Consider the following 27,900-nt stretch of genomic DNA (forward strand, 5'->3'; position numbering starts at 1 on the left):
ACAAACATTTTTCACAGTGCTTGGCGTAGAAAAAATGCTGATATGAATTCGGTAAAAAAGTTTCGTTCATTCTTGATTGAAAGGTTTTAATGAGACTAAAGTGGACCCTCGTTACAGGATTTCTCTTGTCATTTCTCATTTACTGTTCATATAAAATGAAAAAGAATCCTGAACGAAATTTGGAAATCAATTTCTATTCAATAAAGCTTGATTTGATGCAAAAAGTGATTTTCATTTTATTAATTGCTTATTAATTTGATTTTTATAAAGATCTAAGGGTTGTTTGTTAAATTAATTACGATAAAACTCAAAGTTTAATATGTACGAAGAAAAAATCGAAAATGGAGTTTCTTAGACTGTACTGTATTTAAAAAGTACTTTTCAAAATATAATGTATGACTTATTTTTCACACGTGCAGTAGTATTGAATGATTAGCAGAATTGATAGTTTAGAGTGCCTTACTTTTTTATTTTTAACGATGAAAAAATATAAAAACCTTTATTATTGTAATACTTTCGTCATGCGAAATTACACAACAAAGAATTCTTTTAGATAAATTAGGACCTTATCTATGATAACTATTTAACATAGCTGCACGCAGAAAAAATTAAGTATAGGTTTTATGCAAAGAAATTTCAAGGATATTATGGTATTTATGGAATTATTGTAAAATACGCTTTTAATAATAATTAATATTTCTGCAGTTAATGATGATGTTAAATGTCTTCTTGTAGTTTATAATTTGGTAATAAAATATTAGAAAATATTTTAAGGGAAACTAATTTAAATTACAAGAATAGAATTTTTTATCATTTTATTTGAAAATTGAAAACAAAGATATCATCTTATTTCAAATAGCCGTACGTCTTCTTGATGTGATCTGAAATTTTTTCCGCCACCATAACAGTTGGAGCGTTGATATGTCCAGAAATAATCGATGGAAAAATTCCCGCATCAACGACCCTCAAACGACCAATTCCGTGAACTTTCAAATCTTTATCAACCACAGAAGTTTCACGACTGGGGCCCATTGGAGTAGTTCCGCATATATGATTATAAGAGCACGTCATATGACGGAGAACACATTCCCAAAACTTTTTAGAAAATTCCTCAAATTCGCTACAAACTGGATAATGAAGAAGTGTTGCATTTATTGCTCTAAATGGTTTGGTATTGATGAGCTCAATTATGATTTCAATTCCTTTAATCATCGTATCAATGTCTTCAGGATTGTCAAAGAGGTTTAGATCAATGTTAGGGTAATCTATGGGGTTTGCTGATTGTAAAGTGATCTGTCCGATAGACTTCTTGTGAAGTGCTATAAGTAGTATCGATAAATCCGTCTTTGGATTAATTTTATTCATGAAATTATCGACGATATTATCGTTGAAGTTGTACACTCTGTTGATTATCAGATTGCTGCTTCCAGACTGTGGCGTAAAAATGTATTCTATTGTAGGAACGTCTTTGGGTTTTTCTCCGGTGTTAATAAGACTAACAACATCTGCATTTGATGGTTTTGCCAACGGACCTAGACCACTTAAATACATTTCAATTTGTTTTTCCATCTTAAGGCTTTCAACAGTGTAATTAGTTCTGAATACCAGAGTGGGGAACAAAATGTGATCAAGAAGACGTTTACCAACCGGTAGATCTGCAAGTACTTCAATTCCCAACTCTTTCAAATGATCCTTTGGTCCTATTCCTGACAACATTAGAATTTGTGGGGTACTGATGCCACCTCCCGAAAGAATAACTTCTTTATTAGCTCTAGCTTTGAATTTTTTTCTACGTGTTACAAATTCTACTCCTTGTGCTATTTTAGAATTAGCATCAACGATTACTTTGGTCACTAAAGCTTCAGTTATTATTTTGACGTTTTTTCGATCTCTTGCATTGTCTAGAAACGCAGTTGCAAGACTTTGTCTTCTTCCATGTTTGATATTAAATTGGGTTTGCGAGACTCCAGATTCAATTTTACCATTGTAGTCTACATGTGATATATTTAGCTCCGAACTCGCCTTTAAAAAAATTGGATACAGCGGTGACGTAGGTTCAGAATATTGAACATTCCATAGTCCTCCTTTTCCATGGTATCCAGGGTCACCATCAATTTGTGAATTTTCAGATTTTAAAAAATATGGAAGAGTTTCATTAAAAGACCAACCAGGATTTCCCAACTCAACCCACTCATCGTAATCTTTAGGGTTTCCTCTGAAGTATTTAAGATTGTTTATAGCACTGCAACCGCCGATTCCTTTCCCTCGTGGAACGAGACATTTGTGATCCTTCATTCCTTAAATTGACGAGTTAAAAAGACGAATAAAAAAGTTTCCACTACCTAAACAAGATTTGTTTTGAGGAGCTGTGGAAAACCCCCAATTTCTTTTACTGAACTGTTGATAATAATACATCGCAGGAATATTACTGAATTCATCCTCCTCACTTCCGGCTTCCAATAAAAGAATCTTAAAGTCGGAAATTTCTGATAACCTTGTTGTTACGACAGAACCAGCAGAACCTGCACCAACTATAATAAAATCGAAGGAACCAAACTCTAAAAGAACAAATAAGTTGCGAAGTTGTTATTTTGTTTACCTTTTGTAGTAGTTGAAGCTTGGAGTCCACTTTTAAATTCTTCATTATTTTCTTGTAGTTTATAGTTTTCAGCTGCTTTGGTTTGTTGATTTATTAGATTTTTGTAATATTTGATGGTCAAGGAGTTTTCAGCTAATATTAAATGTGGGATTATTAGACATAAAATTCTCATTTTGTTATGAACGGCGTGGTTAAGCGAATGAGACTAAAATTACTATTTGATAAAGTGTGGCTACTAAGTTTAATAGGTTCTACTTATCTGGTGTTTTCAATTTTCTATGCAAGTGAAAGTGATTAAAACTTTAAAAACAGTTCTAAAGACTTTTTATTTGAGAGTGTTTTTATGAACGTGTTTTTTATAATCGCTGATTAATTTTAGTTAATTATTTAAAAAACCAAAATTGTTACTAATTTCGTTGTCATTAGTCATTACTATTTCGTTTTTTATTATTTATGTTTAACATAATCTTAAGTTTGCTTTATTTGTTGTTAATCAAAATATCACAATAACTTTTGAAACGTTAGTTTGTTTTTTCGCTGCCAGTAAAACGTTCTTGTGTTGCCAAGTTTATATTACTCCTGTTATTTTTACAATATCCAAAGCGTTTTGCAAAATTGATAGTTTAAAGTGCTTTCTAAAAGTTTAAAAGCCTACATAGAAATAATGATATTGTTTACTTGAAATGATGAGTTAATAATAATAGTTAGTTATGTTCTGACATTTGATTTCGTTATCAGCGACATTTACGCCCAACTAAAAAATAATAAAAAAAAATGAGAATAATTGTTACGAAATTTAGTCATCTGTTTAAAGTTGTAAATAGAATAAACTGCCACCCTGAGAATGGAATTTACTAATAACTGGTTTAAAAAGTTGAATTTGTAATTTCTTGAACATTTTCCGTTTTCTTACTCAACTGAATTTAAAGAAATTGTAGACACTTTCCGGTTAAAAAGAGGTCTTGTTTAACACAGCTTTGCTTTGCTTTGTAAATAATGTATGATTTGGAAAAATTAATGCTTCGCTCGCTTTTTTATATTATCCAAACAGGCCATAGCAATCATAAACCAACTAAAAGTGGAAAACTATCTACAGAAATCAAAAAATGCAAATTTAAACTTAAAATTTAATTTGGGAACTGTAATAAATGTTTTATTTTGAAAACGCAACAAACTAAACTTATTTCAAGTATCCGTATGTGTTTTTGATATTGTCACGTTGGCCGAAGAATCAAAAGTCTCGCTTGTAACAATAACAATTTTATTGCGCACTATGAACACTCTCGTACTTCACAATTATTCACTTTACAGGACTTCCAAATACTAGACTATCTACAATCCTATCGCTACTCCCCTATATACAGATATTCCCCTACTACTAGCCTAATGCTGGAGCGCTGCGAGAATATTCGGGAGTTCCGCCTATGACTCAGCGACCTTCTAGAAACGGCGATTCTCGAAACGCACGGAACATTCCAGCGCTGGCGCTCGAAGCTTCCAGAATCTTCTCGTAACACTGCCCCCCTCTTAGTTCTGATCGTCCCGATCAGACCAAACACCTGATTCTCCGTGATATTTACAAAGTCTATTTAGATGAACCACTTTCATCTTTGAACGGGCGCTGCGTTGGATCCGATACACCACGTCGTTGATTCTCTTGATTACCTTATACGGTCCCTCCCATGTAGGTGTCAACTTCGGAGATAGGCCCTTCTTTCGCCGAGGGTTGAATAACCACACCAAGTCTCCTTCGTTGAATCCTTCATGATTAGCCGTCACATTATATCTGGACCGCATTCTGTCACTAGCCATTTTGATCCTCTGCCTCACAAGGTGGTGTGTATCCAGTAGGGTCTCTCTCAGGTTGTCGACGAATTCCGGTACTTCCTTTCGTTCCGCCCCAGGCGAACCAAGCAGAAGATCACAAGGGAGACGCAGCTCTCTTCCAAAGATAATCTTCGCTGGTGTTTCTCCCGTGGTTTCATGAATGGCAGCTCTGTAGGCCATCATAAACAAGGGCAGTCGACGATCCCAATCCCTCTGGTGCTCTTCCACTACCTTGGACAGATGTTCCTCCATCGTCTGGTTGAATCTCTCGACCATGCCGTCGGATTGCGGGTGCAAGGGTGTGGTTCGAGTCTTCCTAATTCCCAGCAGCTTACACATCTCTTGAAAAACGCCAGACTCAAAATTCCTTCCTTGATCGGAATGCATTTCGAGTGGAACTCCAAACCTGCTGAAGAAATTATCCACTAGGACTCGAGCTACTGTTGTGGCTTCTTGGTTGGGAAGGGCATACGCTTCCGGCCATTTACTGAAATAATCCTGCACAACCAAGATGTACTTGTTGCCATCATCAGTTTTTGGAAATGGCCCGGCCACATCTAGAGCGATTCTCTCGAACGGGGCTCCCACGTTGTATTGTTTCATGCCTCCTTTAGTTCGCGTTCGAGGTCCCTTGCTCGCCCCACAAACTGAACATCTCCTACACCATCGTTCGACATCTTCCCGGCAGCCAACCCAGTAATACCGCTGCCTAATCTTACTTAAGGTTTTGTTCACTCCGAAGTGAGCGCCTGATGTCCCGTCATGGACCTCCTTGAGTACTTGGGGGACTCTATTCTTGGGCACTAGTAACTGGGAGGTTACTTTCTTCCCGTCTGCGCTTTCCCAAGCCCTTTTCAGTACCCCATTTTCTACTAGCAGTGAGTCCCACTGCGCCCACATCGCCTTCAACCCTGGACTCTTTTCCGAGACATCTTCCCAACGCGGCCTTCCATTATCCGCTTCCTTCCACTCCAGCAGTGGCCCAATTTCCTGGTCTGCTTGTTGATCCTTCCGAAGATTCTCCGTAGTCCAGTCATCATCACAACCGATAACCATCCTGTTTACCGGCAATGGCCCTTCAATCTTCGCGCACTGCTTGCAATCCATGCAAGGTCTTCTAGAGAGAGCGTCAGCGTTATTGTGTTGCTTTCCTGGTCGATGTTTGATTTTGAAGTGGTATTGCTGTAGCCGCTCAATCCACCTAGCCACTTGTCCTTCGGCGTCTTTCATCTGTAGTAACCACGTAAGGGCAGCATGATCAGTCCTTATCAAGAACTCGTGGCCAAACAAGTATTTGTGGAAATGCTCTACAGATTTTACAACGGCCAGCAATTCCTTTCTTGTAGCGCAGTAATTTCTCTCTTGCTTGCTCAACACTTTGCTGTAGTACTCGATCACTCTCTCTTCTCCATCCTGCACCTGCGATAACACTGCTCCAATGCCGATGTTACTGGCATCTGTGTCCAAGACGAACTTCCCATGAGTCCTGGGGTAGCTCAAAATCGGGCTAGTGCACAAAGCTAACTTCAGTCGCTTGAAACTGCTTTCGCAGTCTGATGTCCAGTTGAATGATGCCTTTGCTTCCGTTAGTTTGTGCAGAGGTGCAGCAATGTTGGCGAAACCTTCTACAAACCGCCGATAATACGTGCAAAGTCCAATAAAACTTCTCACATCGTGCTTGTCCTTGGGTCTGGGCCATTCCTTAATCGCCTGAATCTTATCTTCACAGGTCTTGATTCCTTCAGATGACACCGTATGCCCCAGAAACTCCACTTTCTTCCGAAATAGATGGCACTTTTTCGGATTAAGTTTCAAATTGGCACCCCTAAACCGGTCTACCACTTCTTGAAGGTTCTTCAGGTGTTCATCGAAGTTTTTACCCATGACCATAACGTCGTCTAAATAAACCAGACAAGTTTTCCACGTCAATCCACGCAACACACATTCCATTAGTCTTTCGAATGTAGCGGGTGCGTTGCAAAGCCCAAAAGGCATAACCGTAAAGTGGTACAGGCCACTTCCCGTGGAAAACGCTGTCTTCTCCTTGTCTTCGGGATGAAGTCCCACTTGCCAATATCCACTCTTCAGGTCTAAGGTTGAGAACCACGTCGACCCTGACAGAGTTGTGAGAGTGTCGTCAATCCGGGGTAATGGAAAACTGTCTTTCTTGGTAACATCGTTGAGTTTTCGGTAATCCACACAGAATCTTGTACTACCGTCTTTCTTGGTTACGAGCACAACCGGCGAAGACCAAGGACTGTTGGATTCTTCAATAATCCCTTCTTCTTGCATGGATTTTACCAACTGTTCGGCCTGCTCTTGCTTCGCCCACGGTAACCTTCTCGGTGCCTGTCTGATGGGTTGATGGTCGCCCGTATTGATTCTGTGTTGAACGATGTTCGTTCTTCCTAATGGTTCATTCTCAACGGCGAACACGTCCTTATTCTTCTTGATGAAAGCCTGCGCTTTAAGAGCCTCTTCTTCAGAAAGGTCACTCGTGTCTACCTCCAGCTTTAACTTTTTCACGGTCTTCACGTTTTTCTTTGATGGCTGTGCGTCACTTATTCTGGAGATCGGAACACACACAGCAACTAGATCGCCCTTCTTGATCGTGACTGGAGTAGGGTTGATATTCGCCACCCGCACAGGTATTTCTTTCGTCACTTTTACTAGTGTCTTTCCAACAAGAATTGGTTTTGTCATGTCTCTGGTCGGTTCAATCATTCCAACGCAGCTCCCAAAGTTACTTCCTAAACGCACACTTATCACTTTCTCGCTGTTCCCATCCACACAAGTATTTTCACAGGCGAACGCTTTCACTCCATCTTCTTTTACTTCTGGGGTCGATAACACAAAGCTTTCGGTTCCAATCTTGAGGATCTTCTCGTTGTGATTAAAGGAAATCCCATGTCGTCCAATAACATCCATTCCCAGGATCATCTCATCCTCAATTCCTGCCACCAGCACCCGATGCCGAAACTTCATACCTCCCAACTGGACCGTGACCTCTGCCTCGGCACTTACTGTGGCGACATCTCCCGTGACTGTTTTTAAAATAGCACTCGTTGTTTCCAGAGATGTCCTGTTGTCCAACATGTCCTTTCTCACAAGGGAAACCATGGCTCCGGTGTCGACCGTCATCTTCACTTTTCTCCCATTCACACTTCCTTCAATTATCAAACTCTCAAAATTCCTCTTCAAACGCATAACGGAAATAACTTTGGGGCTTGTGCTCTCCCCAGCCAGTGTGTGCCCCTTGACACTGCTGGGCTTTAGTTTTCCGACTGCTGAGGACGTGACTGGGGACCGTTCTGGTCGTTCCTAGGAACAACCCTACAGTCACGTTTAAAATGGCCTGGTTTTCCGCAACGATAGCAGGTCTGGCTAGTTCGCTGCTTCAGTGCCATCCGTAGCTCCCTGTTTTCCTTGAGGATGTCGTTTAGCTCGGCTTTCGTGACGAAAGCGGTAGGTGTTGCCTCTTCTTCGTCAATACCCACACCTCGAATTCGTCGGTAATCGGGGACGTTCACAGAGCTCTTGAAAACGGCTTCCACCTCTAGAGCGCGCACCAGAGCTTCTTTTGCGGAGTGATAGCTGCCCAGTCGGACCGTTCTTTGTATTTCTGGATCTCGAATCCCTTGCAGGAACGTATCCACAGCTAGTTGTTCCACAAAATTCGCCGGAGCCGAAGGGTAGGCGAGCAAAACGAGGCGCTTGACACTTGCCTCGAATTCCTGCAGAGACTCTCCAGTTCTCTGCCGCCGCGTCTTGAGCTCTGAGACGTATACTTGCTGCAGGTGTTGGTTTCCAAATCTGGCCTCTAACGCTGCCATCAGCTGGTCGTACCGCTCTTTGTCTCGACCTGGAACTGTCTCTAGCAGGTCCAGAGCCGCCCCTCTCAAGGAAACTATCAGAAATGAGGATTTTTCTTCTTCCGACCATCCATTTTGTTTGGCCGCCACTTCAAATTGCAGCTTGTAATTGTCCAGTGAGGTCGACCCATCGTAAGTCGGAGGTTTCATTTCTTTCGTTGTGGTCAGACCGGTCCTATTTGGAACTTGACGCCTTAAGCGAAGTAACTCATTTTCCATGTGCTGTTTAAATCGCTCCAGATCTTTAACTTCTTCTTTGACGCCTTGTAGTTCTCCCTCAACGCCTTCAAGACGCTCTGCTACTTCTTCTTTGACGCCTCGTAGTTCCTCCTTGACGCCTCCTATGCACTCTTCTACTTCTTCTCTGACGCCTAGTAGTTCCTCCTTAACGCCTCCTATGCACTCTTCTACCTCTTTTTGAATTTCATCGACCTTAACCATAATGGCTACGTTCATGTTTTGTTCCATGTCTTTAAGCTGGTTCAGGATTGCTGCATTCTCTGTTTGTCTTCTTTCTTCTTCTTCCAGTTTTTCTCTTTGTCTTCTTTCTTCTTCTTCTAGTTTTTCTTTTTGTCTTCTTTCTTCTTCTTCTAGTTTTTCTTTTTGTCTTCTTTCTTCTTCTTCTAGTTTTTCTTTTTGTCTTCTTTCTTCTAAATTTGTCTCCAATTTTGCCATCATAGTGGTCATCAATTCTTGTAGCCCCTCCATTTCTGCGGCTTGCTGTCTGGTTTGAACAGGCATAAAAATTGTCCACAATCAGGTAACAATGTCACAGTCCGGTAATGTCACGAATTTTCCGATCGAAAATTCCAGAATTTTCTCGATCACAATGCTGGACGGGATCCCACTTCTGACACCAGTTGTCACGTTGGCCGAAGAATCAAAAGTCTCGCTTGTAACAATAACAATTTTATTGTGCACTATGAACACTCTCGTACTTCACAATTATTCACTTTACAGGACTTCCAAATACTAGACTATCTACAATCCTATCGCTACTCCCCTATATACAGATATTCCCCTACTACTAGCCTAATGCTGGAGCGCTGCGAGAATATTCGGGAGTTCCGCCTATGACTCAGCGACCTTCTAGAAACGGCGATTCTCGAAACGCACGGAACATTCCAGCGCTGGCGCTCGAAGCTTCCAGAATCTTCTCGTAACAATATGATCCGAAATTTTTTCCGCTACCATGACAGTCGGAGCATTGAGATGTCCGGAAATATACGATGGGAAAATTCCTGCATCCACGACTCTTAGATGATCAATTTCGTGAACTTTCAGATTTTTATCAACTACAGAAGTTTTTGGATTGGGGCCCATTCTAGTCGTTCCGCATACGTGATTAAAAGAGCTCGTCATGTGTCGAAGAATACATTCCTAAAACTTTTTGGAAAGCTTCTCAAATTCTGTGCAAATTGGATAATCAAGAAGTGTTGCATTGATGGCTCTAAAGGGTTCTGTTTTAAATAGTTTAATCATAAATTCGATGCCTTTTATCATTGTATCAAAATCTTCCTGTTCATCGAACATGTTTAGATCAATGTTGGGATAATCCAGAGGATCTGCGGATTTTAAAGTGATCTGTCCTAGCGACTTTCGATGGAGTGCTATAAGTAGTATCGATAAATCTGTTTTTGGATTAATTTTACTCAAGAAATTTTCGACGATATTGTCGTTGGAGTTGAACGCTTTGCTGCCTATAGGACTGCTGCTTCCAGTTTGTGGAGAAAAAATGTATTCAACTGTGGGAATGTCTTTGGGTTTTTCTCCAGTGTTAAAAAGGCCAAAACCATCTACATTTGCTGGTTTTGTCAAGGCCACCCTCCTTGACCTCCACCCTTTAAATACATTTTAATTTGTTTTTCCATCTCGAGACTTTCAACAGTATAATTAGTCCTGAAAACGAGATTCGGGAGGAAAGGGTGGTCAAGTAGATATTGACCAACTGGTAGATCCGCAATTACGTCAATTCCCAACTCTTTCAAATGATCTTGAGGACCTACTCCCGACAACATTAGAATTTGGGGAGTTCCAATAGCACCTCCTGAAAGAATAACTTCTTTCTCAGCTCCAGCTTTGAATTTCTTTGAATGTGTTACAAACTCAACTCCCTGTGCCACTTTAGATTTAGGATCAATGATTACTTTTGTTACTAAAGCTTTAGTTACAACTGTGACGGTGTTTCGATCCCTTGCGTTGTCTAAAAACGCAATTGCGAGGCTTTGTCTTTTTCCATGTTTGATATTAATTTGAGTTTGCGAGACTGCAATTTGGGTTTTAGCATTGTAGTCTACATGAGGCACATTAAGCTCCGAATTCGCCTTTAAAAAAATAGGATACAGCGGTGATGTAGGCTCAGAATATTCAACATTCCACAGACCGCCTTTTCCATGGTATCCTGGTTCACCATCAATTTGTGAATTTTCAGATTTCAGAAAATACGGAAAAACATCTTTAAATGCCCATCCAGGATTTCCTAACTCCACCCATTTATCGTAGTCTTTCGGGCTTCCTCTGAAGTAGTTGACAGTGTTAATAGCACCACAACCACCGATTGCTTTCCCACGTGGAATGAAACATTTGTGATCTTTCATCCCTTAAATAAAGTGGTGAGAAACAGAGATAAACAAAAAGTCTTACCTAAACAGGACTTCTTTTGAGGAACTGTGAAGAACCCCCAATTTTTTTTACTGAATTGTAGATAAGAATACATTCCAGGAATGTTGCTAAAGTTATCTTCTTCATCTCCCGCTTCCAATAAAAGTATCTTGAAATCCGAAATTTCAGACAGCCGCGTTGTGACGACAGAACCGGCAGAACCTGCACCGACTATAATAAAATCGAAGGAACCAAAATCTAAAAAAAGTTTGGGTTGCGAAATTATTAATTAATCTTGTTCACCTTCTGTAGCAGTAGCTTGGAGTCCATCCTTGAATTCTTCATTGTTTTCTGGTTATTTATAATTTTCAGCTTCTTTAGTCCGTTGATTAATTAGGTTCTTGTAATATTCGATAGTCAAGGAGTTTTCAGCTAATATTAAATTCGGAATAAGCAGATATAAAATTTTCATTTTGTCACGCACAGTGGTGGTTCCACGAACGCGACTACAATTACCGTTGTTTGATAAATCGTTATTAACAATAAGCTAAGTACTACTTATCTACAGTTTTCAATTTTCCGTTCAAATTATGATAACCGAGTCATGAAAGTTACGAACACTTTTGTTAGTTTTCTTTTGAGTGTTTTTTTATGAACTTATTTCTTGTTTTACAACATCTAAACTGTATTTGAATTATTGTTTGTTTTTTTATGGTTTTATTTAATGCCTTTCTAAAACGTTTTGTAAAACTGACAGTTTAAAGTGCTTCTTCAAGTTTTAGAAGCTTTTCTAATAATAGTTTACTTGAAACAAAGAGTTAACTGGGTTGATGACGTCAGAAATAAAAAAATAAATAAATAAATAAAATAAGCAATTAAGAAATAGTCTTGAAAAGAAGATTAAGAAATTTAGTCTCCTGTGTCGAGTTTAAATTGTAAACAGAATAAACTGTCAAGCTGAGTAACATTCATCGTTAAATTAAGAGCTGGTTTTAAAAAGTTTAATTAAAATTTTAATTACTTGGTACATACTTACCTAGCAGTTTTTTACTCAACAATATTTAAATTTATAATATAGATTTACTTACCTGTCATTTAACACATCTATGTTTAATAAATACTCGTGGGGTACATAAAAATTTATTCTCACACGTTTCCTACATTGATTCTACTTTTCTAATGACCATATTGTTGTTTAATAACATCAGAAATTTTCTCTGCTACCATAACAGTCGGTGCACTCGTATGCCCAGAAATAGTCGAAGGAAAAACTCCCGCGTCCACAACTCGCAATCGCTGAATTCCATGAACTTTCAAATGGGTATCAACGACGGAATTTTCGGCGTTTGGGCCCATTGGTGTTGTACCACACGCGTGATAAATAGTGCTACTTAATAATCTGATGATGCATCCCCAATACTGTTTCGAGAACTTCGTAAATTCTGTACAAAATGGAATGTCGAGTAGAGTTGTGTTAATTTCTCTGAAAGCTTCAGTTTCGGCAAGATTTACAACAAATTCCACCCCTTTTATGAATGTATCCACGTCATCTTGTTCAGCAAACATGTTGAGATCAATATATGGAAAATCGATGGGGTTGTTCGATTTCAGGGTTACGCGACCTTTGGATTTAGGATGAAGTAAAGCTATGAAAATGTTAAAATCTGTTGTTGGATCAATCTTGCTAAGAAAGCCGTTGATAATTGTTGAATTGAAGTTGAAGATTTTGTCTGATACTGACACAGGGGGTGTTCCTTGAGGGGTGAAGATATATTCAATAGTTGGTTGATTGTTTCCAACGGTTATGAAAGCAACACTATCAGCAGCCGCGCCTTTAGTTAATGGTCCTAAGCCTTCCAAGTACTGTTGAACTTGATTTTTTAATGTTGGAGTCGGAATAGTGTAGTTTGTACGAAAATACAAAGAAAGCACTGGATGGTCTCGCAGACTCTCTCCAACAGGTAAATCGGCAATGACGTTGATTCCCAATTGGTTTAAATGACTTTTTGGTCCGATTCCCGAGAGCATTAGGATTTGTGGAGAGTTGATCGCGCCACCAGACACTATAACTTCCTTTGTTGCGGTTGCTATGAATTTTTGGTCGTTTTTAGTGAATTCGACGCCTTGTGCTACTTTAGTGTCTGGATTTATAATTACTCGTGTTACTAAAGCTTTCGTGGTGACATTGAGGTTTCTTCTTGCTCGCGCGTTGAGTAAGAACGCCTGTCCAGTACTTTGTCTTTTTCCACGTTTTATACTGTACTGCAACTGAGACGCCCCAATTTGATTTTCACCATTGTAATCCACGTCTGATAAGTTTCGCTCTCGATTGGCTTTCTCAAACACCGACAGTAGTGGTGAAGCTGGGAGAGAATATTCCACGTTCCAAAATCCCCCTTTTTCATGGTAGCCATCATCTCTGTTTATCTGCGAGTTTTCGGATTTAAGAAAATAAGGCAGTACGTCTTGGTACGACCATCCTGGGTTTCCCAATTCCACCCATTTGTCGTAATCTTTAGCATTCCCTCGGGAGTACATTGCTGCATTAATGGAGCTACTGCCACCGATGGTTTTACCTCTCGGAAAAACACATTTTTGTTCGATCATTCCTACAAATTTGTAATAGTGGAGATTTTAATAGTGGGAAGTTACCTAAACAGCAATTTTTTTGCGTGGTGGTGTAGTACCCCCAATTCAGATCGCTAAACTGGTTGTAAAACAGTGTACCTGTCATTTGATTGAAATCATTTTCTTCACCTCCTGCTTCCAATAGCAGGATTTTAAAAGTGGCAACTTCGGACAGTCGTGTTGCTAAGACACTCCCAGCGGATCCAGCACCAATTATAACAAAATCAAATGAACCAAAATCTGTAAAGACAGTGAGATTGGATTTTTTTGAGAAATGACTTACCCGTGGTAAGGTTTGATCGGGCTCCAGTGAGAAATTCATCGTTTCTTAAGGGTAGTTTATAAGTCTCAGATTTTTTAGTTTCTTCATGGATCAGATTTTCGTAGTAAGAAGCGGTCAGCGAGCAACTTCCAATAGTTTGGAATAAAAGCACTGTAAATGCGGCCACAAACATATTATGACTTCGGTTCATAAATGTTGCAGAGCTAAAGGTTTATGTATGTTAATTTCTCCTCGAATTTATGATATCGGTACGCACGTATTCACCTTGTTTAAAGTTTTAAACTGTGTAAATAGTCTTATCTATTAAAAATTATGCTGGTTTGTACAATTGTGATAGATGCTTGGGAAATATAATTTTTGCTGTTTCGAAAATAAAGAAAATAAATTAACACTGTTACATTTGAACTGATTTATCGATAGAACATTGTATCATATCTTTAACCTTCAAGTTTTCAGTTCTATGCGCTTTTTAGTTAGTTTTCTTATGTAGGTCGTTTAAGTCGTATTATTGCAAAATATGCAAAAATATACAACGGAATCTGTTTAATTTTTTATTTTTGAAAGCTTTATATTTATTTGGACAATTTTCAAGCTTTAAAAAGGTTTTCTTGCTGCCCTAATCTTTTTTCTGTGCTTTTGTTGATTGTTGATCTTAGATTTTTGTGGTTGTGCTTGCCACCTCCCATGTTTAATTTTGAGGTGCGCCCCGGAAACTCCGGTTTGTTTCAATCCGTTGCAATTCACCGCCGATTTAATTCAGCATTTGCGTCGATAAAACTTTTCAACATTTCCGCGTTTGTGCAAATTCTACTTCCCACAACCCTCCTCTTCCACGATCGCCTTCATCACCGTCAATTTGCGAGTTTTCCGTCTTTATGAAATATGGAAGCACTTCCTTATAAGACCATCCTTGGTTTCCCATTTCCACCCATTTGTCGTAGTCTTTAGCATTTCCTTTACATATAAAACAGCGTTAATGACACCACTACCCCCAATCGATTTTTCCTCGAGGAGACTCATTTATTATCTTTCATGTGTTCATGTGATAGTAAAAAAATTCATTGTTTTTTACCGGAATAATAACATTAAAGTTCTTGCCACCTGCTTCTATTCCACTTGTCTATTTCAGAGAGTCGAGTTGCTAAGCTACCGCCCGCTGAGGCGGCTCCTATTCTAATGAAATCGTAACTCCCAAAATCTGAACGTAAAGGGTTGGCCAGTTGGGGGCTGTAAATACGGTTTATAACGTCCGGTTTTGAATTCGGCGTTGTTTTGCGGTAATTCGTAAAGTTGGGCTTGTGATGTTCGTTGGTTTATTAGGTTTCGTAATATTCAGTGGTGAGCGAAGTTAGCTGGGACGAGGCAGAACAAATTAGTTTCTTTGGAAAGTACAGATGAAACATAATATGATAACTGCCCTGTTACACGGAAAAAATAATGTCATCTAATCTCACCAACGACTCAATCAATTCAATTTATCTCTGGTTTGTCATAAAGCTATAAATCTCGGTCGTAAAGTGTTCGTTCAAGAAATTAAAAATGATGGTGGATATTAGTATCGATTAGGTACGTGCGCATTCATTAATAATCGCCAATAGATTAAAATAAATCGCGTTTATCAGTTGCAACACACATTTGGATTATCTGTGCTTCCTATAATATGCATAATTTATAATTGGTTTATACATTTATCTATTATTTACATCGGGAATTACTCTCTGATTGTGAAATATTGACTTTATTGATGGAAGCTAGCTGTAATTGAGTTTGCTTTTCACATTAACTTACTAATAATAACAAACCGAGCAGACCTGAAGGTGTCATCATTTATCTTTCTTCACATTTTTTCTATCAGTCTGATTAATGTTTCGACAAATCGATTTGGCCTGTTAATTTATGTAGATTCGAATTATACTGACAAATACTTAATCTTCGTTCCACTTTGCTCGTTTTGTGTAAATTATTCGAGTTATTTCCAAGAAAAGCAAGTTAGTACCTATTACAACGTTCATTAATGGTGATTATTAAGTGTGATGAACTCAGTGTGGAATAATTAACCAGTTTATGCAGCGTGAAGTTCGTTAGTTGCAAAATTTTCATTTAAATTTAATTATAACTTCTTTTGCCAATGTTCCGTGGAGGCGCATTCTTTTATTAACAGTTTTTTGTGTTTTAAAACTATTTTTTTTAGTTCTGTTGTAAAAATTTGATATTTTCATAAGTAATAAACTTGGCATAATCCACCATTTTTGTAGCGACATTAAATTCGAATGACAGATTTTTCTGCGCCGACGAGAATTTAAAATTGCCAGCTAATACAGGAAAAGGTTAAAGGTTAATATTTTCAATCATAATTTATTATTAAACGAAATTGGTTTCTCTTGGAAAGACGCCGCTAAGAAGAATGTCTGCTTGTTTCAGGTGCCGAAGAAAAAACTGGAAAACCGATCTGCCCGCAACTAGCGTAATAATAACCTTCCACAACGAAGCAAGATCGACGCTACTAAGAACCGTCGTGAGGTGGGTAAAAATTACCTTGCAATTAAATTCTCGTGAAGTCTTTTGTTCCGAAAACTTCCCTGAATTAGCGAAATGAGAAAAACATTTCGCGAGGATTTACCCGAAAACAAAAATCCTCCATCTCTGCATTAAAGATGGCAGTGATTAATGTTCCTTTTTAAATGCAGGAACTAAATTCGGCCTTTTGTGTTGGCTCAGTTATCGTACATCATATTTCAAGTCGTGCTAAACAAAACAAAAAATCTCATTCTATTGCCACATTTCATACGATACTGATCTCATTGTTTTAATATAATCATCAGCATGTGAAATTAACAACGAGAAACGTGGAATTCATTGTTTAGCGTTTCCGGCTAATGAATGACTTTTTCCAGTGTCCTCAACCGGAGTCCGGAACATTTGATTAAAGAAATTATCCTCGTCGACGATTTCAGCGATAACCGTACGTAACAAGACAAGGGTTAGCTTGTGTCATATTTTTTAATTTTGTAGCTGAAGACGGCGAGGAATTGGCCAAGATCCAAAAAGTCCGGGTACTCCGCAATGATAAACGTGAAGGATTGATGAGATCGAGGGTGAGAGGGGCGGATGCTGCGACGGCCTCTGTACTCACGTTTCTGGACAGCCATTGCGAGTGTAATGTCAATTGGCTGGAGCCGCTATTGGAGAGGGTTGCAGAGGTCAGTAACTGACGGCGTCTGTAGTTAAGACAGTCTTGGGGTAATAAATGCAAACAAGGGGTGGTTGGAGCAGAATTTTAAAATATTGGGATTTAGTTGCAATGGAGAGAGTAAGTTGCGGTGATGTTATCGAAGAAATGACAAATGGAAACATTCAGTAGATAAAGAATACATATCAGTTTACGTTAGCGGTTTTCTTCGCAAATCCTTTTATTGTTTCCTCAACGTTCCATTGAGAAATAAAATTAAACGCGTTGCGGTTGAAACTCAATTACATAAACATGCAGACTAAAAACAACATAATTCCAACTTGAATTGAAGAAAATATAATGTTGCGTGTTTTTCAGTTGTCTGATTCAGCAAAGTTTAAAGCCACCAAGAATTTTATATACAATTTCAACACTTTATACACATAAATTCTACACGGTTCGCTGAATTTTCATAAACGCGTTGACTTCAAATCGTGTACAACTTTGCTAAGATAAGTTGCTGGTTCTGTTTATTAATTATTATTATTAATGCTCGGGTAATAATGGAATCAAATATTGATTAGTGCTGCTCTAATTAATCCACGAAAATTTCAGACTTTACAAAAGCGTATCTCGTGTTAAAAATGTTTTATTTTATACCCTTTGTTGGGAGAATAATTTGAGATTTCATTGCTACCAATTTCATTACGTATTCGCACCTCAGCAAAAAATTCAGTTTTTTTAAAATGGTGAAATTTAATCCTGAAAATGTCGAGCGATGATCCTTTTAAATTATCTCTTTTGAACATGAAAAATCAGATTTAATACTGACACTTGGCTGCGAGATATTTATCTAAAAAAAGAGATGTTTCGATTCAATTGGCTGTATTATTATATTATTAAACTTGGTTCGGAGAGGGTTTTTTGCAGTACAGTAGTAATTTTATATTGCTTTTTTAAACCGGATAAACGAATGAAAAAAGAATAAAAAACGGCTTAAGATTAAGGTGTTTGCTAAGCTTAGAGCAAACAACTGCTCGTTATAAATAAGGTGTTTTATCGCTAATTACGGCGATTAAGCCATACGTTTTCAGCTCATAGAATTCTTTGTGCATTCATATTTTATTCAACATCCTCGTGTGCAACGTCCCAGAATGCCTCATTTACTATTTTCATTAACGAAGTGACAACAAAAGACCTCCCAACCTTCTTAAACAATACCTAAAATTCTATTTCCCGGAACAGTTCGTTGAAAATGAACCTTTTCTAATTCCACCCGCTCTGTTAACAAAATGCTTGCTCAAACAACTCCTTGTGCACATCCTCTTATTTGACGAAATCGCTTCCAGTTTTGATCTTGGTGTAGCTAAGGTAATTCAATAAGTTTTAGAGTTCTGAAATACCCTGATAAATAATTCATTTAAGAGTATCCCTAGGGAAGCAAACGAAAGCGTTTAATTAACAAAGCAAATTTTCAAATCTAAACCGTTTCACAAAGGAAGATTTTTAATTAACGATGTGATCCGGTTTGTTCCAGGATCCAACTCGTGTAGTTTGCCCGGTTATAGACGTAATTAGTATGGATACGTTTCAGTACATAGGAGCATCCGCAGATTTGAGAGGAGGATTTGATTGGAATCTCGTTTTCAAGTGGGAATATTTGGGGTATGCAGAACGGGAGAGCAGACAGCGGGATCCCACGCAGGTACAACGCCATGAATTATTATGTCATTGCTGGATGAAATGTTACAGGCCATAAGGACACCAATGATCGCAGGGGGGTTGTTCGTTATCAATAAAGCGTACTTTGAGAAGTTGGGCAAGTATGACATGAAAATGGACGTTTGGGGAGGAGAGAATTTGGAGATATCGTTCCGGGTGTGGCAGTGTGGGGGCAGTTTAGAGATCATCCCTTGCAGTAGGGTAATTATAGCAAACTTTACTTTGTTCTAGGGAGAAAATATGCATAACAAATCTCAATTACTGACGCACGTGCACTGGCTCGAAAGCAGCGCAATTTTGGTCACTAATTACGTCTTTGAGGCTGACTATACGTATAGTCTGCTCGTTTAAAATCCCGCATTTACATCACTGAATTTATAAATTTATTTGGGAATTTAAACACGAGAGTCTTTTCTCAATTATTCGAAACAATGAATTTCATGAATAAACTATATCAAGGCATAAAAAGCACAAGATTGGTCGTTAAACATCTTTTTATAGCCGAGTTTTCAGTTGAATGGACTTCTGAGTGGAAATTTTTTGCTAATTAGATTGAATCTGATGATTCAGGGCGAATTCAAAATTAACGATGTCCATATCAAGTTAATTGTGGCTACATTAATTAGGGTGTGAAGCCGCATAGAAAATTAGTGAAGGCTTCTTTCGGAATATCCGCATACGGTTATTTTGAGCAGATGGAAATATTTGTGTTTTATTTTATTCTGAAATTAGATGAGAAAGGTTTCTGACCAAAGTTTGACGCTGTGACATGTTTTTTAATAAATTTTGTTTCGAATTTCTTATGGAAATAGTTTTTGACAAGGTGAAATCTAGTTTCATTTTTTATATTTTCTGATAATGTTCTTGATTTAAATAAGCTGGAACAAAACAATAACTTAACTTAGACTTAACATTTCTTGCATTTTTATCCTAGAGAATTTTTAAAACGCGTTAAATTTTATATTTTTTTTTCTTTCAAATTCAACCGAGTTATTCAATATTGTAAGATGTAAGCCCCATTTAAAACTTCCAACTACGATAAATTAATTTATATTCGCCTGAAAGTTTGCTTCTAGAGCCTCAAATGTTTTCCTACCAGTAACTTGAGACTTTATTTAAAAGAAAAACTACTGAGGCTATTTTATAGTTTCCGATATGAAACCTCATCGAAGCGAATACTTGCTGTCGAAATATTGAGTTTTCATGTTCACTAACTTCAAACTTTTTCACTTGTAAACCTCTTAACTCCTCGTCTTTGTTTTCCCAGGTTGGCCACGTCTTCAGAAAGAGACATCCTTACACATTCCCTGGAGGTAGAGGTAACGTTTTCGCACGTAATACTCGGAGAGCTGCTGAAGTATGGATGGATGACTACAAACACTTTTATTATGCGTCTGTTCCTCTGGCTAAGAACGTTCCATTTGGAGAGTGAGTTTCTCATTACTAAGGCAAACTTCGTTTCTAATTGAATTCTTTTAGTATTTCAGAGCGGCTGGATTTACGACACAGATTACAATGTAAACCTTTTAAATGGTATTTGCAGAATGTGTATCCCGAGTTGTCCATTCCACAAGCTACATCATCCCATGTGGGAGAGTTGAGACAAGGAATGTATTGTTTGGATACCATGGGACATTTGATCGATGGTTCTGTGGCTTTATATCAGTGCCACCATACTGGTGGTAACCAAGAATGGGGTTTGACCAACGGTGGATTGATCAAACATCACGACTTATGTTTAACATTACTTGATTATATGAAAGGTGCTCCTGTTATAATGAGGATCTGTGATGGTTCCGACAGCCAGAAATGGCATTTGATTGAACCTGGTGGTCTTTTACGACATTCTAGGTTTCCTCTTTGTTTAGATTCTAGGTATACGGATGTGAAGGGTATCACGGCCGAGAGATGCAATAGTAATTTAGAAACGCAGAGATGGAAGCTTACCAGTACTTCGTAAATGTAAAATGCCTGAAAGTTTGATATGCCCAATGCTCTAGTCAATTTCAGAAAAGAATCTCAGTCGTCGTCGGATTTTAATTTAAACTCGATTTCAATCAAAAATTATAACAAAAGACATAAACTAGGCTATCCTCGTAAATGTTGTAGATATTTTATACTAAAGTTGTTAAAGGAGGTGCATTTCCACGCTTATTTCGCGGTTCTGGTTGTTGGTGTAATTTACTTTAAAATACTCATTATATTTAAGGCCAGTGTTGATCATTGCATTGACATGAATTCTATCCTTAATTTATATTGTTGACGGCCGATTAATACGAAGAATCTGATGTTCGGCATTTTTAGTATTAATCGGAGACTATTCAATGAGTGGTTGTGATATTTAGAAAATTTAGTCAAACGGCAATTGCTTTGAAATTTAAGTTCCAAAACGGGTATATCTTCACCCTACACTCTCGTGTATTTTGTTCTTTTACCTATTATCAAATCGATGCAGTATTTCTTTCACATGTATTCGGTTTATACAAACTTAAGTAGACAATAATTAGTATTCTATGAAAGACTTTAATATCATAGATCTTACACTTTTCTTTGTACTTATTTTAATTGTAAATACTTTAGTTCAAACACTTGTAAAGATAGGCACGGAACTATTATTGTAAATATTCATAGCGAATTTATGTAAAAATTTTGTATTGTCTTAATTTAAGGGAAAATAAAAGATGCAACATTTACTTTGTCATTTGGACGTGCCGTCGAGGTAATCGCTTTACGAGCACTGAATCTAAATGCCTTGCAAGATTTTAACTTTAATGGTAAAATAGATCTCTGTTTTATGGTTCATGTATGAACCAGATGTGTGGAAACTGCGCTTAGTTGCTCAAACTTTGATCTATGTCTAAAATTTGAACCGCTGGTGGTTGTACACGTCCAGAGATATTTTACAAATGTGTACAAGATTGCAATAACATCAAAATCATTCGTTCGATCTTGAACTTCGAATTGAATTTTAAACGATGAAAAATGATGGTTGTGTAATCCTAATATTGTCGGGAGAGGCTCATTCTTTGTTTCGCTTTTTGTCCGTTTTTTTCAGAAAAAAGTTTATTGCTTCTATTTATCAATCGCTAATTGTCCACAGTTGAATTATTAGTTTTCGCAAGTGTAGACGTGGAATTACTTGACGATTCCTGTGACTGTGTTGTGACCTGTAACGTTGGTAAGTATAAGAATAATTAGAAAAAGCGACAGGGTCTTTTAGATGGTATTTTTAATTTAATACCGTTGCGAACAATAAATTTTGGAAGTAAACATTTTGTTATTATTTTCCTGTGTCATTTCTTAAAATGTGTATTTACTATTTTTTTATGCATTTTGTGTTTGCGGAATTTTACCAGCATATTGTTGGTTATAACAGTGAATTAAATGACTTTTTACCGTTTTTGGAGTCAAAGTCAATTTATTACAGTTGTTAATTTGGAATTTGACTCCTTCAACGTGTTGCTGAATTGTTTTGTGATTTATTAAATTTTTATTGTATTTTTTATGTAATGTAATGAGCATTCGTTGCCGCCGAACTATATTTTTATTTCTACAATTTATATTTTTGGAAATAAACGAAGGGGTTGGGTTTACATTCTTTGTAATTTTTCTCTGATTTATGATGTTTATTAGTTACGGATATCATCGTCGGAAATACGTAATAGAAATACAATTTACGAAAATATGAGCATATTAATGCAAAAAATTGTTACAGCTCAGACAACTGGAATTTCAAATGCGAACGTTTTATATTTTTTTTCAATTTTTGAAGAAATAAAACGAGTTTATTCTGTCTGAACTACGCATCAATTGATTAAATTAATTCTGGCGGATGCGCCGCGCCTGTTGCCGACCAACCATGAGCACAACATCCTCTTTTCTTCCGAATCTAACGATTGATCGCCAATCTCCTTTCCGGTTCGTTGAATTTAATAATTATTAAGTTTCCACACAGACGAAATCTTTGCAAATCCCACCCTAGCACACTTCAATCTCCGTCCGCCAGATGTCTCCCCATTTTTCCTCTGCAGCTTTTGCTAAAGTGAATACGTTCTTCCCAAGAATTGGTGGAATTACGAGACGTCTGTTTGTGTTTTGGGGGTAATTGTGTCGAGAATGAGGCAATATACAATATAAACTCAGTTTAAAGCTCGCGAACAGGGATGTTTTTAAACGCTACAAAAATGCAAATGGTGCGACAATTTCAAATTGAAACGAAACACAGCAGGACCTATTTTTCGGTGTCCCATTACAAGTCGTAACAACCCTGACACGACATAATCCCGCCTCGAGTGCGAGGGAAATTGGCCGGAAGTAATTCCATGCAGTCGAGTCCTATCCGGTGCCACCACATTATAATGGCAATGTTGCACATTTCTTCCGGTCAAAAGTGAAGATGCTTTTTACCGGAGATGGGATTCCGTTAAGTGGAAATTAGACAGCGCACGTGCGGACGCATCTTAACTATTTATAATTCGCGTTTTTCATTTGCGGGGTCTTGACGATAACGAGGCATAATTTGCTTAAGCTGGCGGTTACGATATTTTCGCTAATTAGCTATTGGAGAGGAAAGAAAAATACGCGTTTCATCGATCTGAGTTTTTTTTTTGGATAATTCTGATGAAATGGTAAGACGCAACGAAGATTTTAACGATTTTATGGGGTTGGTTTCTTACCAAACTTTTCCGATGTCTGGTCAGTTATGAATACATAATAATTCGTCCAAAAATACACCTTGAAACTTTTTCTTTGAATACGAATCAGAACGGAAATACAAAACTTTGGAGCAGCTATATTTAAGGAAATTAAGCCTGGATATTTTTAGAGAAACCGTCTCGTCGTTTCTGTGATTTTCTATACATTTCGTCACGTAAAATGAGGAAATTATCATTAACTATATTTTTTATTTGTTTGCTTCAAAACTTATCAAAGTTTCATTATTGCAATAAATTATTACATTTTATTTATAAAATCGAAAATTATTTTTGTTTTAAAATTTATTTGATCGGGTATGTCGGGTTGCATGAAAAATAATACAAAATGTTTAATCCAATTTATTTAATGTAACAATAACAAACTATTCGTATTTTATATTTACTTTTAATTTTAGTTAAAATGTGATGCTTTAATTACCTACAAGAAAAGTAAATCTAAATAATCGAAACTCAAAGGATAAACAATAATTGTTCAATAAAACTTATTTTTAAATTGACAAAAGCTATTTATAAATAAGCTATGGAATAATATGTGGCAAAGTCTCTGGAAAATTTTTATTTCTTGAAGTAAACACGTTATTTGTAAATCAGACTTGCGTGTTAGATTTACAAAATTACAAATTTTTTATTAGGATAATTCTTTTAACAATAAGATGTTTTCAAACTTTTTATTTTCTATTAATTTTACCAAACTGCAGAATTATTCGAAGATACGGTACAAATTTTAAGAAAATTATCGTGTTTGACGGATTTCAAAATATCTTCCTAATTTGCCCGAGTTGTTTCAATGAATAATGTAAATTTTCATAATAACTAGAACTCTCCGCACGTATTTACGCTTGAAACTTGGTGACAATTAGTGAAGAGACAACCTCAAAAGGTTTTATTTATACGAAGCAAACACATTTGTATTTCTGGTAAAAAGCTTTGATAAAAAATTCATAAACAAACGCGACTTGTCAAAGCAGCCATTTAACACTTATTCCTATTGAATTGAGCATATTGCAGAAAACAAATTAACGGAACTAAAATGAACTTTCTGTAGTAATGAGCAACTTTAATAGTCAAAAAAACAGAAAAACTTTGTATGTTAAAATTACAAGACTTATTAAAATTAATTAATCAAATATGACGAGTTTGGTGTAATTTAATTTTAATTTGTACACAGGCAAACAAACACATTGAAGAGATAATTTTCAGAGTATTTGCATTTTGTTGAAATAATTAATCATCACTGACATCCAGCGTTGTTTAATGTGTATAAAAATTTTCAAATTCCCGTCAGAAACTAATTCAGCACACATGTGCTCGCAGTTTTAAATTCAATTGCTCTTTACCACAAGTAGTGTCTGTAGATGATGAGTAAAGTTCCTAAATGTGTCTTCTGGTATCGATAGCTTTTGTGTCGAAATCCAGGCAAATTATAGGCGATCTCAAAGAAAAATCGCTGTTAGTGCCAGTGGCTGGCCCCACCACGCGCCGCTTCCAAAATGAATGATGTTGCGCTCAAGACAATTCGATTACGTTATTTATTTTCTGTTCGTTTAATTCGGAGTATTGATTGTTTCATTATAGATATACGCTAGTCCGATTAGCTCTGATGGGCTATTGAATTTGTTCCGTTGTTCGGACGTGATTTGTATGTTTACGATTTTTCCCGAAAAAGGCCCAATTAGATGGATTTGATTGGTTGTCGTGAGGTTTGAATAAATTATAGTTTAACCATCAGTAAATTCTGATTAGGTACAAGTCATAAAGTCGATGACATACGAGTCCGGCACACCTCTGGGCATATGATTGTAGTTTAATGGCGACGTAAACGATTGAATTATCACTGAGCGAAAACACACAATGTCCTTGCTTCATAAACTCCAACTTTAAACTCGACTTAAACGTAATCAGATTAGATGTAGAGTAGCAGTCTGAGTGTATTTTAATGTAGCCCAGCCATTATTGAAGTGTAGACATTTATTTGAAAGTTTGTTTTATGTTGTTGTAGGAGTTTAATAAAATTTGCCTTAGCCTTATTCATTTAAATTCATTCTACTAACGCCCGCCGATGAAAATTAAGACAGACGTCTTTTCGCTGCTAATTATAAGTACCTTTTTATTGAAAATCTCGGCGCTCATTACCTTCTTGAAAACAAGATGCATATTATTCAGGTTAGCGTTTTGCATCATCTCCACTTGAACAGGAACGACGCCTTAAGCTGGGACTTTAGAAACTTTCTATCTAATACATGCTGAACGAATTTATTATCCCTTTAGTTATAGATTCAATCTAACTTGCGAAACTCCATAGAATTAAATAACTTACAAGCACGGATTACTTTAATATAAACAAATTTCACAATGACGCTTGCAGAAGGCTCCACAATTGTTTGAAAACACGGTTGAAAAAGAAGCGGGGAAAAGGACAATCATCTGGCAAACTTCACTTATTTGCAAGTTTCATGGCCGAAATTAATTGGAAAATTGGACTGTTTGAATTTTGTTTGATGGTGAAAACTGAACCTTTTTATCTGTGGTAATAAGAAGTACCAAAAATTTTGGAGAAAACCTCCAACGAAATAAATTTACCTTTTAAATTTAAAAAAAAAATTATATGCAATCCGGTGATATTGAACACTAAATAATATTTCGGAGGTTTTCCTCTCTGGCCTCATGTTTATAATTCTTTAATTTTTAATTCAGTTAATTACTGTCGTACGTAAAAAATTCACACATTTTTAGATTTTGCGTAAAATTTTACGTTAAATGCTCTACAATTAAACGAGAAATTGACCAAAGCAGGTTTTTAGAGGGTCTTTTTGGGGTCATTTTTAACTTTTTTTTGGTACAAAAATGATCTTCAATGTATTTGAGTCATGCATCAAGTGAAAAAGGAGCTCGAGATGATTTATCAACAGACCAAATTTCAGATCAATAAGCCAAATAATTTACGAGTGGCAGTCAAAAAAAAACAAAAGTTTAGTTTTTTCATTTTTCCCAAAAAAGGTCGATTATTAAATTTTGAATATTTGGGAGCGGATTTTAAGCAACAAAAGCACGTGAAAAACAATGATCCAAACTGTGTTTTCATATCTATAATAGTTCCGGAGGTACGAGGCTTCAAAAATTCAAAAAAAGTGCTTAATGCAAAGGTTAACCTGTTTTTTAAATTTAAAATAATTAAACATTTAAATTCGGGATTTGTAAGAATGGACTGAAAAAAAACCGCAAGAAATGCGATAAGTCAAACGGTTTTTCTATCTGTTGTAGTTCTAGAGATATGAAGCATCAAAAATTCCGGAAAAAATGTTTCCTGAAATCAATTTAAACTGAAAATTAAAAAATTAACTTTTGATCGTAATAAATTCATAATTAGGTATAAAAATGCAGTTTATTTACAATATGTAAATATTCAAAATTCTAGTTTAGTTTCAAATGTTATTAATAAAAGTAATTAGTTCACAATAATAATATAAATAATTGTATGTAAAAGTTAGTGCAAAATTTGAAAATGTTTCAAGCTAAATTAAACCGGTGGAGAGCTCATTTACCTAATCGTAGCCAGTAAGTTAAAACCGCAACACACAGTTTTGTCGCACTTGAAAACGAGTTGCATTTTAAAATTATTTGCATTGTAAAGCGAGCCCAGATACGGATCTTTTGTTGTAAAAAGCTCATAAAGCGCCTTACCAATGCAAACCGGAAGCGCCGCCCCCATGTGTTAATTAAACCCGATTTGTCTCGTCGGAAAACGGCAATTTCTCGGTAGTAGTTAGGACAGCATCTTAATTAAAAATAATGCAGCGACAAACGGTAGTAAATTAAATCTGAAGCTGCGTCGAATAAAGCGACGGAAGCTCCCCACCGGAACAAAGTGTCTCTGAAGCTTCAATTTCGACTCATTAGCAATCTACCTGAAATGACAGAAACGTCGTGTCAATCCTTTCATCTTCCTTGTCGTTATATCATTTTTCCTGTGAATATTGAAAAATGAGGTCATTACGGATTGTACGATAGGCGTGATGGGCAGATAAGCCAGTGAGTCTCTCACTCCACCGAGTCTGGTCATTGACAGGTGAGGGCTCTCCAACTGATTGATGTCCAGAGGGCTGCTCCATCCATGGATTGCTCCCCCAGACGAGATCAACCCCCCGGGGCAGAGAAGCAATTACCGCCGATTGCTCAACATGCTTCGTTTTATCTCGGAATTGCAAAGATCGGGTTTATTGCATTCACAAAGTTGCATTTTGCCACATTGTTTTGTCGTCAAGGTATACAACAATAGTCGTATTACTTTGTCGATAACCAATGATATAAAGTTTGGTTTGTTTATATGCAGGCTTTGTAGAAGCAACTTCACTTCAGAATGAGTCCGGTCAGTTTAACAACTCAACAATATTGCTTTATTAGTAGATAAAACGTATAGGGATTGTTATTTGAACTACCGTAAATGCCATTTTAGCTTATTTCTAAATCAAAATATGAGCAAAAAT

The 27,900-nt window shown here is 37.0% G+C and overlaps 3 protein-coding genes and 1 pseudogene across 4 annotated transcripts in view; 1 reads left to right on the top strand and 3 right to left on the bottom strand.

Moving 5' to 3' along the window:
- Nucleotides 1–20,661, top strand: part of Pgant2 (polypeptide N-acetylgalactosaminyltransferase 2) — a 53,722-nt gene extending 33,061 nt beyond the window's left edge. Inside the window, exons 3-9 of the mRNA XM_088044386.1 lie at nt 16,232–16,330; nt 16,705–16,772; nt 16,823–17,010; nt 18,517–18,684; nt 18,732–18,902; nt 19,969–20,129; nt 20,181–20,661. Coding sequence (XP_087900512.1) covers nt 16,232–16,330; nt 16,705–16,772; nt 16,823–17,010; nt 18,517–18,684; nt 18,732–18,902; nt 19,969–20,129; nt 20,181–20,661 — 1,336 coding nt within the window. The remainder of the gene's footprint in view (nt 1–16,231; nt 16,331–16,704; nt 16,773–16,822; nt 17,011–18,516; nt 18,685–18,731; nt 18,903–19,968; nt 20,130–20,180) is intronic.
- LOC148169953 (glucose dehydrogenase [FAD, quinone]-like) lies at nt 799–3,018 on the bottom strand. The gene is made up of 3 exons (XM_088043341.1): nt 2,600–3,018; nt 2,343–2,558; nt 799–2,297 (listed from the first exon to the last, which is right to left on the bottom strand). Exons 1-3 carry the CDS (start codon nt 2,769–2,771, stop codon nt 847–849), a joined length of 1,839 nt encoding a protein of 612 aa, XP_087899467.1. The 5' UTR covers nt 2,772–3,018; the 3' UTR covers nt 799–846.
- On the bottom strand, nt 9,385–11,371 carry LOC148169954 (glucose dehydrogenase [FAD, quinone]-like; annotated as a pseudogene). Its single transcript, XR_015770586.1, has 3 exons — nt 11,203–11,371; nt 10,942–11,157; nt 9,385–10,897 (listed from the first exon to the last, which is right to left on the bottom strand). The product of XR_015770586.1 is annotated as a glucose dehydrogenase [FAD, quinone]-like (transcript).
- On the bottom strand, nt 11,809–13,648 carry LOC148169955 (glucose dehydrogenase [FAD, quinone]-like). The gene is made up of 5 exons (XM_088043487.1): nt 13,552–13,648; nt 12,084–13,508; nt 11,988–12,003; nt 11,936–11,949; nt 11,809–11,885 (listed from the first exon to the last, which is right to left on the bottom strand). Exons 1-5 carry the CDS (start codon nt 13,631–13,633, stop codon nt 11,809–11,811), a joined length of 1,614 nt encoding a protein of 537 aa, XP_087899613.1. The 5' UTR covers nt 13,634–13,648.
- Nucleotides 20,662–27,900: the final 7,239 nt, after the last annotated feature.

Source organism: Gnatocerus cornutus, chromosome 8 (genome assembly GCF_029298725.1).
Source record: "Gnatocerus cornutus isolate USDA-ARS CGAHR chromosome 8, icGnaCorn1.1, whole genome shotgun sequence".
NCBI lineage: Eukaryota > Metazoa > Arthropoda > Insecta > Coleoptera > Tenebrionidae > Gnatocerus > Gnatocerus cornutus.

What these genes read in the sequence shown, in the direction of transcription:
- LOC148169953 (XM_088043341.1), bottom strand. Translation starts at nt 2,771, where the DNA reads ATGAGAATTTTATGTCTAATAATCCCACATTTAATATTAGCTGAAAAC. An exon ending in AGCTTCAACTACTACAAAAG is followed by an intron (nt 2,559 to 2,599) that starts GTAAACAAAATA and finishes TTGTTCTTTTAG; the next exon opens with AGTTTGGTTCCTTCGATTTT. An exon ending in TCAAAACAAATCTTGTTTAG is followed by an intron (nt 2,298 to 2,342) that starts GTAGTGGAAACT and finishes CGTCAATTTAAG; the next exon opens with GAATGAAGGATCACAAATGT.
- LOC148169955 (XM_088043487.1), bottom strand. Translation starts at nt 13,633, where the DNA reads ATGACAGGTACACTGTTTTACAACCAGTTTAGCGATCTGAATTGGGGG. An exon ending in GCAAAAAAATTGCTGTTTAG is followed by an intron (nt 13,509 to 13,551) that starts GTAACTTCCCAC and finishes ACAAATTTGTAG; the next exon opens with GAATGATCGAACAAAAATGT.